Source organism: Electrophorus electricus, chromosome 11 (genome assembly GCF_013358815.1).
Source record: "Electrophorus electricus isolate fEleEle1 chromosome 11, fEleEle1.pri, whole genome shotgun sequence".
In the NCBI taxonomy this organism is placed as follows: Eukaryota; Metazoa; Chordata; class Actinopteri; order Gymnotiformes; family Gymnotidae; genus Electrophorus; species Electrophorus electricus.
Genome location: NC_049545.1, coordinates 12,329,316 through 12,343,155, shown reverse-complemented (window position 1 = coordinate 12,343,155; position 13,840 = coordinate 12,329,316). Strand labels below are relative to the sequence as shown.

At 45.8% G+C, this 13,840-nt stretch overlaps 2 protein-coding genes across 4 annotated transcripts in view; one reads left to right on the top strand and one right to left on the bottom strand.

The window, feature by feature from the left end:
• The window catches only part of thada (THADA armadillo repeat containing), a 49,778-nt gene extending 46,758 nt beyond the window's left edge, over window positions 1-3,020 (bottom strand). For both annotated transcript variants that reach the window (XM_035531387.1, XM_035531388.1), the window contains exons 1-9: window positions 2,624-3,020; window positions 2,436-2,542; window positions 1,529-1,662; window positions 1,280-1,428; window positions 1,168-1,200; window positions 992-1,040; window positions 671-864; window positions 391-485; window positions 12-235 (exon numbers count right to left, since the gene is read on the bottom strand). In XM_035531387.1, coding sequence (XP_035387280.1) covers window positions 12-235; window positions 391-485; window positions 671-864; window positions 992-1,040; window positions 1,168-1,200; window positions 1,280-1,428; window positions 1,529-1,662; window positions 2,436-2,542; window positions 2,624-2,696 — 1,058 coding nt within the window. In that variant the 5' untranslated portion in view covers window positions 2,697-3,020. The remainder of the gene's footprint in view (window positions 1-11; window positions 236-390; window positions 486-670; window positions 865-991; window positions 1,041-1,167; window positions 1,201-1,279; window positions 1,429-1,528; window positions 1,663-2,435; window positions 2,543-2,623) is intronic.
• Window positions 3,021-3,280: 260 nt separating this feature from the next.
• plekhh2 (pleckstrin homology domain containing, family H (with MyTH4 domain) member 2) overlaps window positions 3,281-13,840 on the top strand; it is a 28,796-nt gene continuing 18,236 nt past the window's right edge. For both annotated transcript variants that reach the window (XM_027002576.2, XM_027002575.2), the window contains exons 1-7: window positions 3,281-3,396; window positions 5,158-5,313; window positions 11,074-11,136; window positions 11,254-11,403; window positions 11,590-11,673; window positions 11,766-11,847; window positions 11,960-12,130. In XM_027002576.2, coding sequence (XP_026858377.2) covers window positions 3,373-3,396; window positions 5,158-5,313; window positions 11,074-11,136; window positions 11,254-11,403; window positions 11,590-11,673; window positions 11,766-11,847; window positions 11,960-12,130 — 730 coding nt within the window. In that variant the 5' untranslated portion in view covers window positions 3,281-3,372. The remainder of the gene's footprint in view (window positions 3,397-5,157; window positions 5,314-11,073; window positions 11,137-11,253; window positions 11,404-11,589; window positions 11,674-11,765; window positions 11,848-11,959; window positions 12,131-13,840) is intronic.

Sequence of the window (13,840 nt, the reverse complement as noted above, 5' to 3'; positions counted from 1 at the left end):
GTGTGAATCACCTTGCATCCAGAGACAGGACCACATCAGGTATGAGGAGCAGCAGTTTCTCAGCCTGGGGGCCCAGTGGTCCCCCTCTCCAGCTAAGCATGGCCAGAGCCCCATGGCTCAGATAAAGAGCAACTGCTGCTGGCCGGCTGCTCACGTACAGGCCTGCGCAGCTCTCGTTTAGCCACTTGGGGGCACTGTTGCCTTCTGGCCCCGAGCACTGCAACAGACCTGCCACCTAGAATGCATAGGAACCAGCAGCATTACACAAAGTACCAAAGGCAGTTCTGACCCTGTTTTTTATTTGTTGAAAAATGTATATTACTGCACTTGGTGGCTTGTAACCGCGGGTACGGGGGCTGGCAAACGCATGGAGGAAAAAACATTACTCACTACGACAGCCATGTCGTCTCCCGTTCCCATGACAGACCTAATTAGCAATATAACAGCCATGCCAGCTGTGCTCTGCACTGCCTGGACAAACTCCTCTGGACAGATGGAGAAAAAGGGAGAGAGAGCAAAAGGGATTTTGAAAGGGAAAGTGATAAATGAGTTTGAGGTCCCCTAGGACTCCGCTACTCTCTCTAGGTTCACAGAGATGTGCTTTCCTCATCTCAGACTATCGTTACCCTGCTTTCAGTTCTGTGACGTTCGACTAGGGCTCCTGACCTACCATCAGTCAGGATGCGAGTGTAGCAGCGCAGAAGTCCACTGAACGCCTGCTGTATGGCGCCGGCGCTTGCCGTCCCCAGCAGGGCGGCGCCGATCAGCTCCTGAGATCTCTGAACCACCAGCATTGAGGCTTTCACCACAGCCAGACAGGACTGCATAAGCTGGGCCTGGGCTACGTGCCGGCCGACCAGAGCCCTACGCGCAGGAGGCCAAGCAAAGAAGCGGGCTGCATTCACATCTACATGAATCATTAATCCAGTCACTTGAATGCAGCATATTAAATATCAGAATATCAGCGCTGAAGCCGTGGTCACACGTTTACCTGTTGAGTTCTAAATATTCCCTCACAGCCTTTTGGAAAAAGTGGAGGACTACATAGAAAACAAGAGAATCATGACCAAGGCCAAATAATAAAAGCCTACATAATGTTTAGGAACAAGTTAAAAAGGAAGATCATGAGAGGTTTATTCAACCAGCACACTGTAAGGAAGCACTAACCTTCTGTTAGCAAGCGATGAATACACTTCTCTCCTGTAACACAGAGAATCGCACGTTTGGGATCAAACACATCACTTCTGTTAATGCGGTCGGGAAATGGACTTCGGCATACCAGCGGGGAAAGCGTCCAGGCAGGAAGTGACGCAGTCGGTGAGATGGGGGTAATGCTCCGGACCCTGAGAGGACAGGGACGAAGACAGGCACACAGACAGACAGCACACGGCCTTCTCCTGCAGCCACTCCGGAACGTTCCCCAGGGCCCTGTGGACGCGGAAGACAACGAGAGAGAACTGATGTGGTGTAGCTGCGCGCGCAGGGGGGAGCGTGACTGGGTAGGACAACGAAAGCAAGGAACACCTACTTGGCGACGGCCCTCTTCAGCGGGTTCTTTGGCTGCAGTGTGGTGTATATGACGGCCAAAGAGTCCAGGCAGGCCAGAAGTAGGGGACCCGCTGAACACTCATCCTCTCTCAAATGCTCCAGCATGGATCCAGCCTGCATCCATGCACGGACCCTCTCATTAACAAACACAGCCCCCTTTTTCACATATATATATATATATAAATAAATAACATGGTACTAACATGGTACGATAATCAGGAGATGCTCGATTGCCCTATTTCTCATGTTCCCAACTCTCGCGAAGTATTTTCAAGCATCAAAACTGCAGAACAAACATTTACGCTCGTTCCAGTAGTTTGGGTAACTTCCTTGATCAGGCCCAAATTTATTCCATTCATAAGCCTGAATAAAGTCTGAATAAAGTGGTGTCCTGGTGAACAATTTGTCTGGGGTCTTGATTAATAAACAAAACCACTTCACGGAGAAGTGGCTGCAGCTTATAGAGGCATGAGCATGCAAAGCTTAGCTGCAAAGCTGCATGCGATCTGAGCAGACTGCGAGAGCAGCTGCACACAGACTGAATCATAGACATCTAGATGACTGGTGATGCTGGATAAATGATGCCATGAAAAAAAAAATGTGCAGGGGTGACATTTGTTCTTGCCAATCTTAGAGTTTTGCTGGACAGAATAATATAGTTGCATAGTGCTTCTGTTTTACATTCCTTACTTTTTTATACAGGTAACTTCAAAGACTGGAATGTTAAAAAAAAATTCTATATTTGGATTTACAACTTTGAATCAAGTAAATTGGGAATTTAGGAATGACGATCCGTTTTCAAATTTCAATTTCAAGCTTTCACTCTCAGCCTATAGTTACAAGGCACTTTAACCAATCACCTTCAGCCTATTGCTGCCATCACACACCTTAGATATCCACTGGATCTGCTGAACCGGATCAGTGGAAGCCAAACAGTCCTTCAGCATCTGGGCAAGATGCCTGGATGAGTCATCTCCATCGACAGAAAGGGAGGCTAAGCAAGACAGGAGCGGGCACAACGTGAGAAGGTAGTGCAAGCTGGCAACCAGTCTACCCCAAGCCGCCGCTTACTCACCTACCAGGCTCTCCAGCCTGGCGCTGTCCAAAGCCAAGACGTCCACTGTCGGAGCTTTCTTCTTCACCACCATGACCAGCTCTACATCATAACGGCAGGCAAGGCGGCGAGAGAAATGTAGCAAGTTGACATAAGACAATAAAGCATGCAAGGAGGCGCTGAGAGCTGGCCAAATACTACAAGCTTCTCTAGCTACTAGATGTTAGCTGACTAGCTACATGCGTCAGCTATCTGCCAACTGGACAAAGTGAGCCATCAAGGCAATGCTAATACAGTTTCCTTTTATTCAGCATTTGAGTTTGATTAACGTCTTTATACGGCATAAAGTAACACAGTCATATATACTGTACACACCGATCACACGTCAAAATGGAATTTAGCAAGCAGCGAGCTGTATTTCTGCAACACTTACCACCATAACACACGTGTGACACGTAAATTCCGGAATCGTCACATAAGGCCGCCCAATACTACTTTTATTGGTCAAACGGAATAACCTGAAAGGTTTATTGGCCAAAAGGCGCGTCAGTTAAATTTGACGCTCCCGGGCGCTAAAATCTACATAGCCGCACCTACGATGTGTCCGATTGGGTCTAGTGATGAATGCCACGCCTCTTGACCCGCCCACTCGCGAGGCCACGGTAAGATGCTGAAAGTTTCAGTGAACAAAATCTTTTGACGCTTTCATTACTTTTTCGGGTTAATAAAGCAACAAAAACGAAGAATACTATGGAGTGAAGTCGGTGGCTATGTCATTCGTGCCTTCTCTCAGGGTAAGACGTTTTTTCACTGTAACGACGTATTGCTCTATTTTCCTTTTTGGATAGGGACGTGGGACAATAGGAATCTAGCTCAAAATTAACGATTTAATAGTAACATACATAATTTTACACGGGGATTAATAGAATACTGTCGCATTGCTGAGATATACAATACCGTAGCTAACAAGTGTGATCTGCATCCCTTATTTAAAGATGGTGAAAGATTATTTTAAAATATTAATTGTGTGCCTTAAAATAAGTGTATATAATTGTATTGTGGTTGGGTGACATGTAAATACATTTCCGTCTGGAACTGGAGGAACTCTGAACCCAGACTTTTCTGTAGCATTGCTGCGAGGCCTGGCACTTTAGTTTTATCATTAAGTGCCCTCTACTCACACAACGGTTTTTCATTTTTATTCGCAAATTAAAATTAAAATATTATTACCTGAATATGACTATTAACCGTAGGTTAAATTTCTTTGTCGTAAAAAATGAGAATGGAATCTACGGCAGCCTTTTCAAAAACATTCCAGTTCTCACCAACAATGTGTTTTTAGCACAGAAAGTACACAAAAATATGATTTACTTCTGATATTAGCACTAGCTATTCAACCAGAAACCGTATTGGTGGGAATGCCATAACTAGACCTGACAGGAAGTGGATCTAATTCCCTCCCTCTCCCCAGAGTGAAAAGACCCTCGTGTTGTTTCCTTATTGATAGCATAACATGACAATCCATAATTCACATGTCATATGGACATCATGAAGCCTTGCCTTTGTCTTTCCATATTGGCCAGTAATCTGTAACACTCTGCCTTTCTGGTGTTTGTTAAGCATGAACTGTCACACTGCTTACATAAGACATTACACTTGAAATTTGAATAGCCTGTTATACTCTGTTTCAAAGCTGCAGATGGGTGTGTATACAAGCTATTTAGTCTTCACCGTATTGTCGAGTATGAGGCTGAGAGCCCAGCCGAATCATCATTTAAAATTCAGATATCACGGATTCACCGTCTGATGCTTTTGAAAGATTTGACTTCATTGTTGTTTTATTATGCACCATCACATGTAAAGGCACTTTATGATGTACACATCTCTTCAACCTCATCCCCAGAACTGTATATTTACTCCATTAACCATTTATGAGGTCAGTGAAGCATGTGCTTTTCATTGAAACTGAGCCTGAAAGCTGAGTCTTATTTTACCACACAACCTCACGGAAAATGTCGAATTGGGTTTTACACGTTTCAGCTCTCTCTGTGTTCAAGCCGAGATTAATTATTATTATTATTATTATTATTATAGTGAAAGTCTGCTCCCCCCTTTCTCCTTCGCACTCCTTCGTCCTATGCCGTGCATCTTTCGCGCGCTCCCTCTCGCTCCATCACCCCAGCCATACTCTTTCTCCCAGCTGCATCACCTTTTTATGCCACATATGTTTTTCATAACTGAACTCTGTACAATGGGAAAGTGTGACGGTCCATTCACGTCAACCGGGTTGATTTTGGTGGCAGTCGGTTTGTCTGGGGCCCTTCCCAAACCCTGGAACACTCCCCCCCCACCCCCCTTTCACCAAGAAAAGCACACTTTCACGTGACTGCTCCTCTGTCTTCCATAAAAGTGCCTGAATTTGTTGTGACTCTCATACTTGACTGTTTTCCCTTGTTTTACTTGTAAGTTGGCACAGCTCTCGGAAACAGCTGTCCGTGGGCGCTCCTTTTCACTCCCAAATGCTCTTCCGTGTGGGTCTGTGTCTGTGTGTGCAGTCTGGCGCAGGGCTGAGGGGGCCCGGGTCCGACAGCATGGCAGAGGGAGACGAGGGTTCGCCGGGGGAATGGAAGGAGAAGTACATGGCTCTGGAAGCGCTGCTCTTTAAGTTCCGAGGACAGATGAGTGTGATTCGGGAGCTCACTGCCGAAAAGGTCAGTGCACGGCACCGTTTTTAAGGCGCATATCGACCTTCCGGTCTCTCCTCTGTGCCTCTCCCCCACTTGTCTATGATTAACTGGTTACTCAAGGGTCTTTGTACGTCATTTTATTCAACCTCATGCTGAGTAAAGGAAAAACTACAAGCCCCATCTTTTAGTAAACTAATTACAGGACAGGAATGTGGTTTTACTGTATCCATCCTCCAGTGTCTTGCTGGCTGCTTCCCTTGTCTTCGTTTTCAGTCCTGTTTATGGAGTCCATCAGCTTCATGCATTAACAACTACTTGAATTTATATGAGTCAAATGGTGAAAGCACACAGTCAAACACACAGCTTTTTTTAGTAGCAGCAAACAGCTGCTTACTGAAGTATTGACCATGTTTGGTGTTGTACAGCCAACCGGGTGTGTGTGTGTGTGTGTGTGTGTGTTTTTATTTGGATGCCATAGCCTACTTTTTTTGGTCCACTGGGAGAGCTGATTAATATAAGCGGTTAATATAAACAGACGCCTGACCACAGGGCTCCGGACTGCTGCATTACGGGATAGCACAAAGTTTACGGAACTGCAGATGGTAGATGTGACAGCATGTGACACAGCGACTTCTGAAAATGTGCATGTTGCTGAGACAGCTTTCTATACTCTTCTCATACCCTTATTCCAATGATTACTGTAGATGCTTGTATTTGTAGTTTTTTGCCTCAGTTTTCATTACTGCTCAGTGATGACCGAAACAAAGGCAGAATTAAAAGCTGGCCCACACATACACCTGCCTGTCCACTCTCGGGGCGGCCAGAGCGAAGGGGCTGCGCCTGAAGGCTCAAATGCCTGACTCGTGCCAGCCCGTAATGGGCCGGGGCATGCTCGATGCCAAACCACCGTTACAGCTGTGTTCGGCGCAGGCATAAATGCGGTCAGTTCTTTAAACCGTTTTTCACAGCTAGAGTCATTACAGCCTGGCAAGCAGCCAAGTTACAATCAGACGTAAAAACCAATTGGATTATTGACAGTGGCACATTTTATTGCCAAACTCAGTTCACGAGTGGGAACAAATGAGTCTTTCTTTTCAAATATAGATACTTACTTTGTAGGTGTAAATGAGGCCGTTACTGAAGTAATTATTATTTTTTGGCAACTCTTGTTGTTGTTAGTCGTGCTGGCCGTGGGTGAGGGCGTACACTGCTTCCTGAGTGCTCATGGTATGCGTTCACAACTAGCCCTTCTAGCACACTTCTACCCACCCTGCGCTGCCCCACGTCTGGGTGTGCTCACTGGGACCGAGGAGAGGTCGCCCAGAAAAAGAGGAGAAAAAACTAAACAAAACAAAAACAAGTGCTTATGCAGAATATCCTGCCTGCGCTTTTGTTCCCAGCCAGGTCCTGGATTGGTTTGGGATCCAGGGCTATAATGGCGAAGATTAGCACTGGGGTTTAGGGATATGCGTGAATGGACGTTCGGCCCGCCATGATTCCAGACGGCAGTGGAGAAAATTGGCCTATCAGAGGCGGAGGAATGGAGGAGAGGACTCTGGGACCGGGGAAGAGAAAGTGACAGAGATCCGCAGAGGAAGAGGACGAAGTGACAGGAAGATGAAAAAGAGTAGGGGGAAAAAGGGGCAGAGCAGAAAACAAACCATTTCCGTAATTACTGAAATGCCCCAGGGAGGAAATGCCTGGGTTTGTAAACAGTGTGTTGTACAGGAAGTCAACATGCAACTTGCAATACACGCACAACCACACTTTTCAGAGTGGAAGGAGAGATGAGGCTCATAATTCTCACCTTCAATATACTGTTTCTTGCCACTTGTGCTTTTGGCTGAATGTGAATGGTGTGTGATCTCAGCGCTGTGGCTGTGTTTCTTTAGAACACCAATGCAGTTTTTATTTCCCTGAGATAGAAGCACTCCTTCAGAGTAAATCCGTACATGCTGAAGCTCATTCAAAATGACCTAAACATTAATGCTTAACACCAATCTGGCCCTGCCTTTCCTTACACCACATTAATAACAAGCATTTATCATAAGCCACTGTCAGTCAGAAGGCAAGCACTGGTGTATTTGCTTTTGGCAGAGGAAAGCCAGACACGCCATGACTCCACTGAGATCACTGTTCAAAGAGGGAATCTGTTCTAGGTTAGCGCTCGTCCGGGTTGGCCACGCCCAGGTTGACTCCACAGAAAACGGGGGTGCCAACTCTGAAGACCCACAGCGCTCGCAGTCTCTGTTCTGTCCTGAAAACGCCACGCTTCGGACACGCATCCCAGCATCGTTCCCTTCTGATGTTCCTCTCCCAGCGTTTTCCCCACTTACGCGGTTTTTGTGAAAAGTACACACCGACAAGACGGTATGGGCTGTGAAATCCAAGTCCACCGCCTTTAAAAATCCCCCCGTTTGTAGGCCGTCGGGGCGTGCCAGCTTTGGCAGCGGCGGGTGAGAGCGCGCTGGACTCCCCCCGAACGAGACCGCACCGTTTTTTGTACCCCCGTGCGGATTACTGGTCGTGCGTGCGGATGGGTGATGCCGGGGGAATTCGGAACGGCAGAATCGCCCAGGCTCGGCACACAGGCAGGCTTTGTGCGCTGGCCCCCGACGTCAGGGAGGGCAGGCCGCACGGCACCCCGCCTGGAATGCTAGGAATGAAGGGGCCGGCTGCAGCCGGGCCCATATGGAGCCCAGAGAGGCGGGGCACAGGACCTTCAGAGAGACGTAGAGGGAAAAGTGGCGTTCAGTTTTAGTCGCATAATCGATGCATCGGATGAACGCGCGGTGGTGCCGGCGGTGATTGGGGGGTGTATTTTCAACGTCTCCGGCGGCAGGGTGTGTGGCAGTCATGAAACGATTGGATGACGGCCCTGGGGGTGGGGCTAAAGGAAGGTGAAGTTCCTGGCCTGCTGACACAGCAGATGCTCGTTACTGAAGTGTACTTCCAGTGTCCTGTTTTGGCAGTCAATGGAGGAGGAGGGCCATTGGGAGACTGGCTGTGCAAATTCAGCTGAGCTTCTCATTTAGCAAGGATGCGAAGTTTGGTTTTCAATCTTGCTTGGTTGAACCAGTCAGCTATTTGGGGAGATACGTTTATTATTTGAAAGTGATGAAGAAGTCTGTGCTGCAAAAGAAAATGTGCTGGGATCAGGTTCAGTGGTTCAGCCAGAGTTTGGATCGCTACAGCGGATTCTTTCTCTTATTCTCATCAGTAAATCGCATTGCACTCAAGTCGCATTATCTTCATCTTTATTCATATTTTACATACTACAGATAGTGTGCAATAGGGGCAATGTACAAATGGTATATCTTTTAAAGCTTGTGCCCAGCTATGACTGCGCCAACAGACAGCTAAAATATCTCAGTCCTCCTACTGTGGCGTTAGATTTATTTGTGTAAAGAAGGTTCATGCAATACTTAGTTTTAGTGGCCTTATCAGACTGAGCGTTGTGCTATATTTTGATTCCTGTCATTAGCTGTGGTCGCGGTGGTCTGCAGCTCGCTGCCACTGTGCTTCTCCCAGCAGGGCTCACGGTGCCCTGTAATTACACGGCCGTTCCGCCTGCTTCTATATCTTCACGTATAGGCCCGTGTGCCTTGCTCCGGTTCGTTGATGACCATGCTCACTCAAAACTGTTTTCCTGCAAAACAAAAAACAGGGCTTATTTGAGAGGCATTGGATAGCCCTTAGCGGTCTTAATCGAGTGAATGGTTGCCATGAGTCAGCCTCGAATGTAGCCTGCGTTTATTTAAAGGTTTAAAACATGTACCTGTTTGCGTCTTGGTTCTTTTACTTCATCCCATGGCAAGTTGTGACTGAAAACAAACCTGTATTTATGAAATATTTCTGGTGTGGTTCATGCATTACTTAACTGCGCGATCGTGATCACGGGATTTGTTTCACGTGTAAACGAGATTTGTTTATCGTTAACACATTTCTTCAGTTTTAATAAAGATATTTGTTTTTCGTGGATACGGTATTTGTTTCATATATGTCCGTACACAAAGTAAAGGTTATCTTGATCATATTAATTTGCTTTTGTGTTTAGTTGTCAATAAATCGCAGATAACTTGAGTTCAAATGGCCAGTGTCGCCGAATTTTTATGTCGTCCCTTCAACGTTGTCAGATAAACGTTCCAGTCTAGTTCCAGTGCTGGGCGGGTGGGGAACCCGGGTTGTGATCCGCTTCTTCAAGGTACGTCACCTTCTCAGTTGAGTACTACACAGTGTCTAACACTGTACTTGCATAGACAATTTTCTTTTTTTGAAATGGATAAGTCCACGATCTTCTATCACCAGTGCTTTCAAACAGTATATTCCAACAGAGCAAAACAGGTTCAGTATGAAGAACTTTGTTCTCACAAATGCCAAAACATTCTCTACATGTCTGGGATGTTTACACTGGAAGAGGCTACCAATGTGACGAGCATAAGGATTTGCTATTCTGCAGCAAAGCTGGACTGGTGGGGAAGAGACATTGTTGGTTATATGGACAACTGTTCACACATCTCCTGGCTCTGCACATGAACATGTTGGTGGCCATACCAGTTGACATTGTAGGGGAAGAGTTTTTAAAAACTCTTTGGCAGTTAATAGGTTAAAATGTAACCCAAAGGTAACAGAAAGTAATCATATTATGTTACTGTACTAGACTAATCCTTTGGATTATGTTCCAGGTACATTTTTAGTAGGTAATCAAGACTGTAACAGAATCTATTTTTAAAGTAACACTCGCAACAGTGAATACACAGCACAGTACCTGGCTACTGTAGCGTTTCAGCCTGTAAAAGCGCTAAAGCTATGAAGTTTAGTGTGCAAGAGCTTTTCCAGGCTTTTCTCAACTGGCTCACTGTACGTGGTGATCATTGGCGTGTGGGGAGGGGCTGGTTGGGCACTCGAAGGACAGACACAAAAGCTCCGTGTTTTCTGTGACCACAGGTTGTGCTCTTTTGACCTGCTTTTTCCGTTATGCGTTACAACTCAGTGACTTCAAAAGAGCCGTCCAAAGCATTTGACTCTGATAGCTTTCCCCAAATTTGAGCCAAGGAATGTGTGAAGTGGTGGGTGGGGTGTGAGTGGGAATGTACCATACAAGAGGCATATTGTTGAATTCAACTGGAAATCCGTGTGGTGCAGATTTGTGTGTGTGTGTGTGAGGGAGCAGGAGAGAGAATTTTTAAAAATGTTTTTAAAACCTTAATTATAGTTTTCAGTATTCAGCACTTATGTTTTCAATATTATTGTTTTCATAATAAGGAGTAAAATGCAGGAAAACATTGATAAATGTACAACAAATTATACTGGCGCAGGAAAAAAAAATCACCAAAATTAGTTATAGTTAGAAATTAGAACAGTATAGCACAAGATCTGGTTTTCCAGTATCATCCAGACATGCGGCTCATCCTCATATCCCTCTTTCCTTGGCTGCCACTTAATGCAGGTGTTCTGCTGAAGCAGTGCTGGGGAAACAACAGAAGAACTAGGGGAAAATACAGAAGCTCGTGCCATTGTGAGAATGTGGTATTGGAAAGGCTTCCTGAACTAACACTTAAGAAACTCCATCTGTAAACCTGCTCAAATAGCTGTCGGGTTTTTCCTTATTCTCCTTCATAGTCATTCCCGGAGTGGTGACCTTTAATGAGTGGAGAATAGTAGTTTTTTTGAAAATGGTGTCTGTTAACATAAGATCATCTCTTTTATGGACACTTTTAAAGTTTTCTTTGTCTCTCTGCCTCTCATGTACACAGTGTTTGTATTCTTTATGCTGCCTTGCAGGTGCAGCAGTTGGAGAAGCAGGTTCTGGAAGCAGACCGGCGTGCCTATGAAGCTAACCAACAGGTAAACATGCACATCTGTGCAGTGATGCCTGGGCATGTGTTTGGGTGTCTACATCACCGGGTCAAAGGCAAGTTACACAAGTACACCCAGGTCCATGTGTGTGTGTCTGTGTATAAGGTGCAGTGGATGGAGGAGCGCCTGAAGGTAACCGATGTGCAGTCAGGGGACTCAGAGTTGAAACTCTTCAGACATTGCCAAGACCTGCAGGCTGCCTTGCAGGAGAAAGAGGAGCTCATCACCTCCCTGGAGCAGCAGCTTGAAGAGCAGGTCAGTACCTCAACCAGCCACCAGGGGGCAGACAGGACCTTTTACAATCGGACACCATGCAAAAGCCAACTCATCTTTCTCTTCAGTGTTTTCGAAAAATCCAATCATGGGAAATCAGTCAGTATTAATAAGTTGACATTGACAAATGAGAGCGCCCGGAGACTCACGACTCCCTCACTCCCACAGAAACGGAGCCGGATCCAAGACGCCAAGACCGTAGAAGAGAAAGCGGCCAAGATCAAGGAGTGGGTGATGAAGAAGCTGAAGGAGGTTTGTGTTCATGTGGCTGTGTTACGCGTGTGCCTTTGTGTCTGCACGAATCTGCCTTTTTAATGTAGCGCCTGACCTCCTCCTGGGTTCAGTTTGAAACGGAGAGCGCCTCCCTGAGGGATGCAAATCAGCAGCAGGAGTCTCGGATCCAGGACCTAAAAAGACAAATTCAGGGTACGGTTGCGTTAGCACGCACATGCACCAGGCAGCTCATAGCTTCGGTTCACCACAGTCCCTATTTGGCAGCATCGTTCTGAGGCTGAGCCTGATTGGTTGCGACTCTCAGTCCTGCAACAGGTGACGGGGCGCGTGGGCCCGGTTCTGGCCGCACCGGGACAGGTGCAGCGCCTCACCTACGGCTGCGTCCATGTGCCAGCGAAGAGCCCGCGGGTGCTGAGTGGCTTGGCGCCAGCTCAGAAGAGCGTCACACACACGGACCGCAGGAGTCCCCCGGCTGGTCAGAGAGTTTGATGTGTGCATGATCTTTCGTTATGTATTTATGTTCAGGAGGACATGTAATTCACATATACAGTGCCTTGCAAAAATATGCAGTCCCCTTAAACATCCTCAGAGTCGTCTGGATGTGACACCTTGAGCCACACGTGACACTTTGGTGTTTTTCACCAAGTCATATATTTAGTTTAGGATTGATCTAAATTGATTAAAATGAAGGTTTGATGTAAGGAAATATTCTGTGGCAAAAATGTAGAACTGAAAATGCTGTTTGCAGAAGTGTTCAGTCCCTGTGCTGTGGAGACTCCACGTTTACACAGAAGAAAGTTGCTGCCCTAATGAGGGGACAGTTGGCTTACAACAAGCCTCTATCTGAGAGTCGCTATATAAGTGAATATTTTCTGAGTAAAGGACCTCATTGATTTACATACCATTGATAAGACTGAAGGAAACCTGGGGGGGGGGGGGGGGGGGGGGTCCTATAAGTTCTAGATATGAAAGGGCCCAAGATGATTTCCATGTGTTTGGGTATCCCAGTGAGCACTGCTGCCTTCGTTGTGAGGAAATGCTACTTTATATCAAGGCTCTGCCTAGACAAGGTCATCGCTAAAAACATGGCGTCTGAGCAAGAAGGGACTTGTGAGGGAAGCCACCCAAAGAGCTCCAGAGTTCAGTGGCTGAGACGGGAGTGAAGGCAAGATATCTGCATACAAGTGGCCTCTGTGGGAGGGTGGTAGAAAGAAGCCATTACTGAAGAAAAAAATGCAATCTGGAGTTTACCCAAAAGCATTAAAGTGACCCATCTCAACTGTGGGATATGGTTTGGTCAGATAAGAAAAGTTTTGTGTTTGGCCAATGATGTCAAGTGCAAGGCCAAGCCAACACACCAACAGTCAAACAACAAAAGGTGACTTTTTATTACTAAAAGTGAAAACCTTCAGCTTTAATTAGTGGCCACATATGTGCAGCTGAGGTGAACCAAAGAGGCGTCGGTGTGAACACAACAGGCCATGCTGAGTCTGCTCTCCAGAAAATTGCACCATAAATGGGTGACAATCGCTGCCACAAAGAGTGCAAAACTGGTAGAAACTTGTCCCAACAGATTTAATCAGGCAAACAGATTTAATGCTGTTATTTCCATAAAAGTTGTACGTGTGCTACCTAGTACTGGTCTGTATGGGTTGAACACTCATGCATGCATGCATGCATGCAGCATTTTTCATTTTATATATTTATATATTTTTAAAGGTCAGGTGACAAATAATTTTGAGTTTGAATTTTTACTTTTAGAGCATATTGGTTTGCGATAAGAAATACTGCCTAGTACAGTTTATGTAAATTTGTACTTTTAAAGAGGTGAATACTTTTGCAAGACCCTGTATGTACATATATTATGAGCTGTACAAACATACCCAGTCATCGCTAAACCTTCTCACAGACAGTGGGGGAGAAATCCTGTGTCCTGTGTACATTTAAACCTGCAGTTTAGTCAGTGTAGAACAGCCTGGGTGAGGTTTCAGGAATAAAGGCTTTTCTGCAGGTTCTTCAGCATAGTGGTAATATTTTACACTAAACTGTAGAGAGTTCATATTGTATGGAATAGACATGTTCATAATTCAGAATCTCATGAAAAGATTCAAAGGCCACAACATTTTGTATTAGTAGTCACTAAAACTCAGGTTTCTTAAATATCTAAAATGGCAATTTCAGTCAG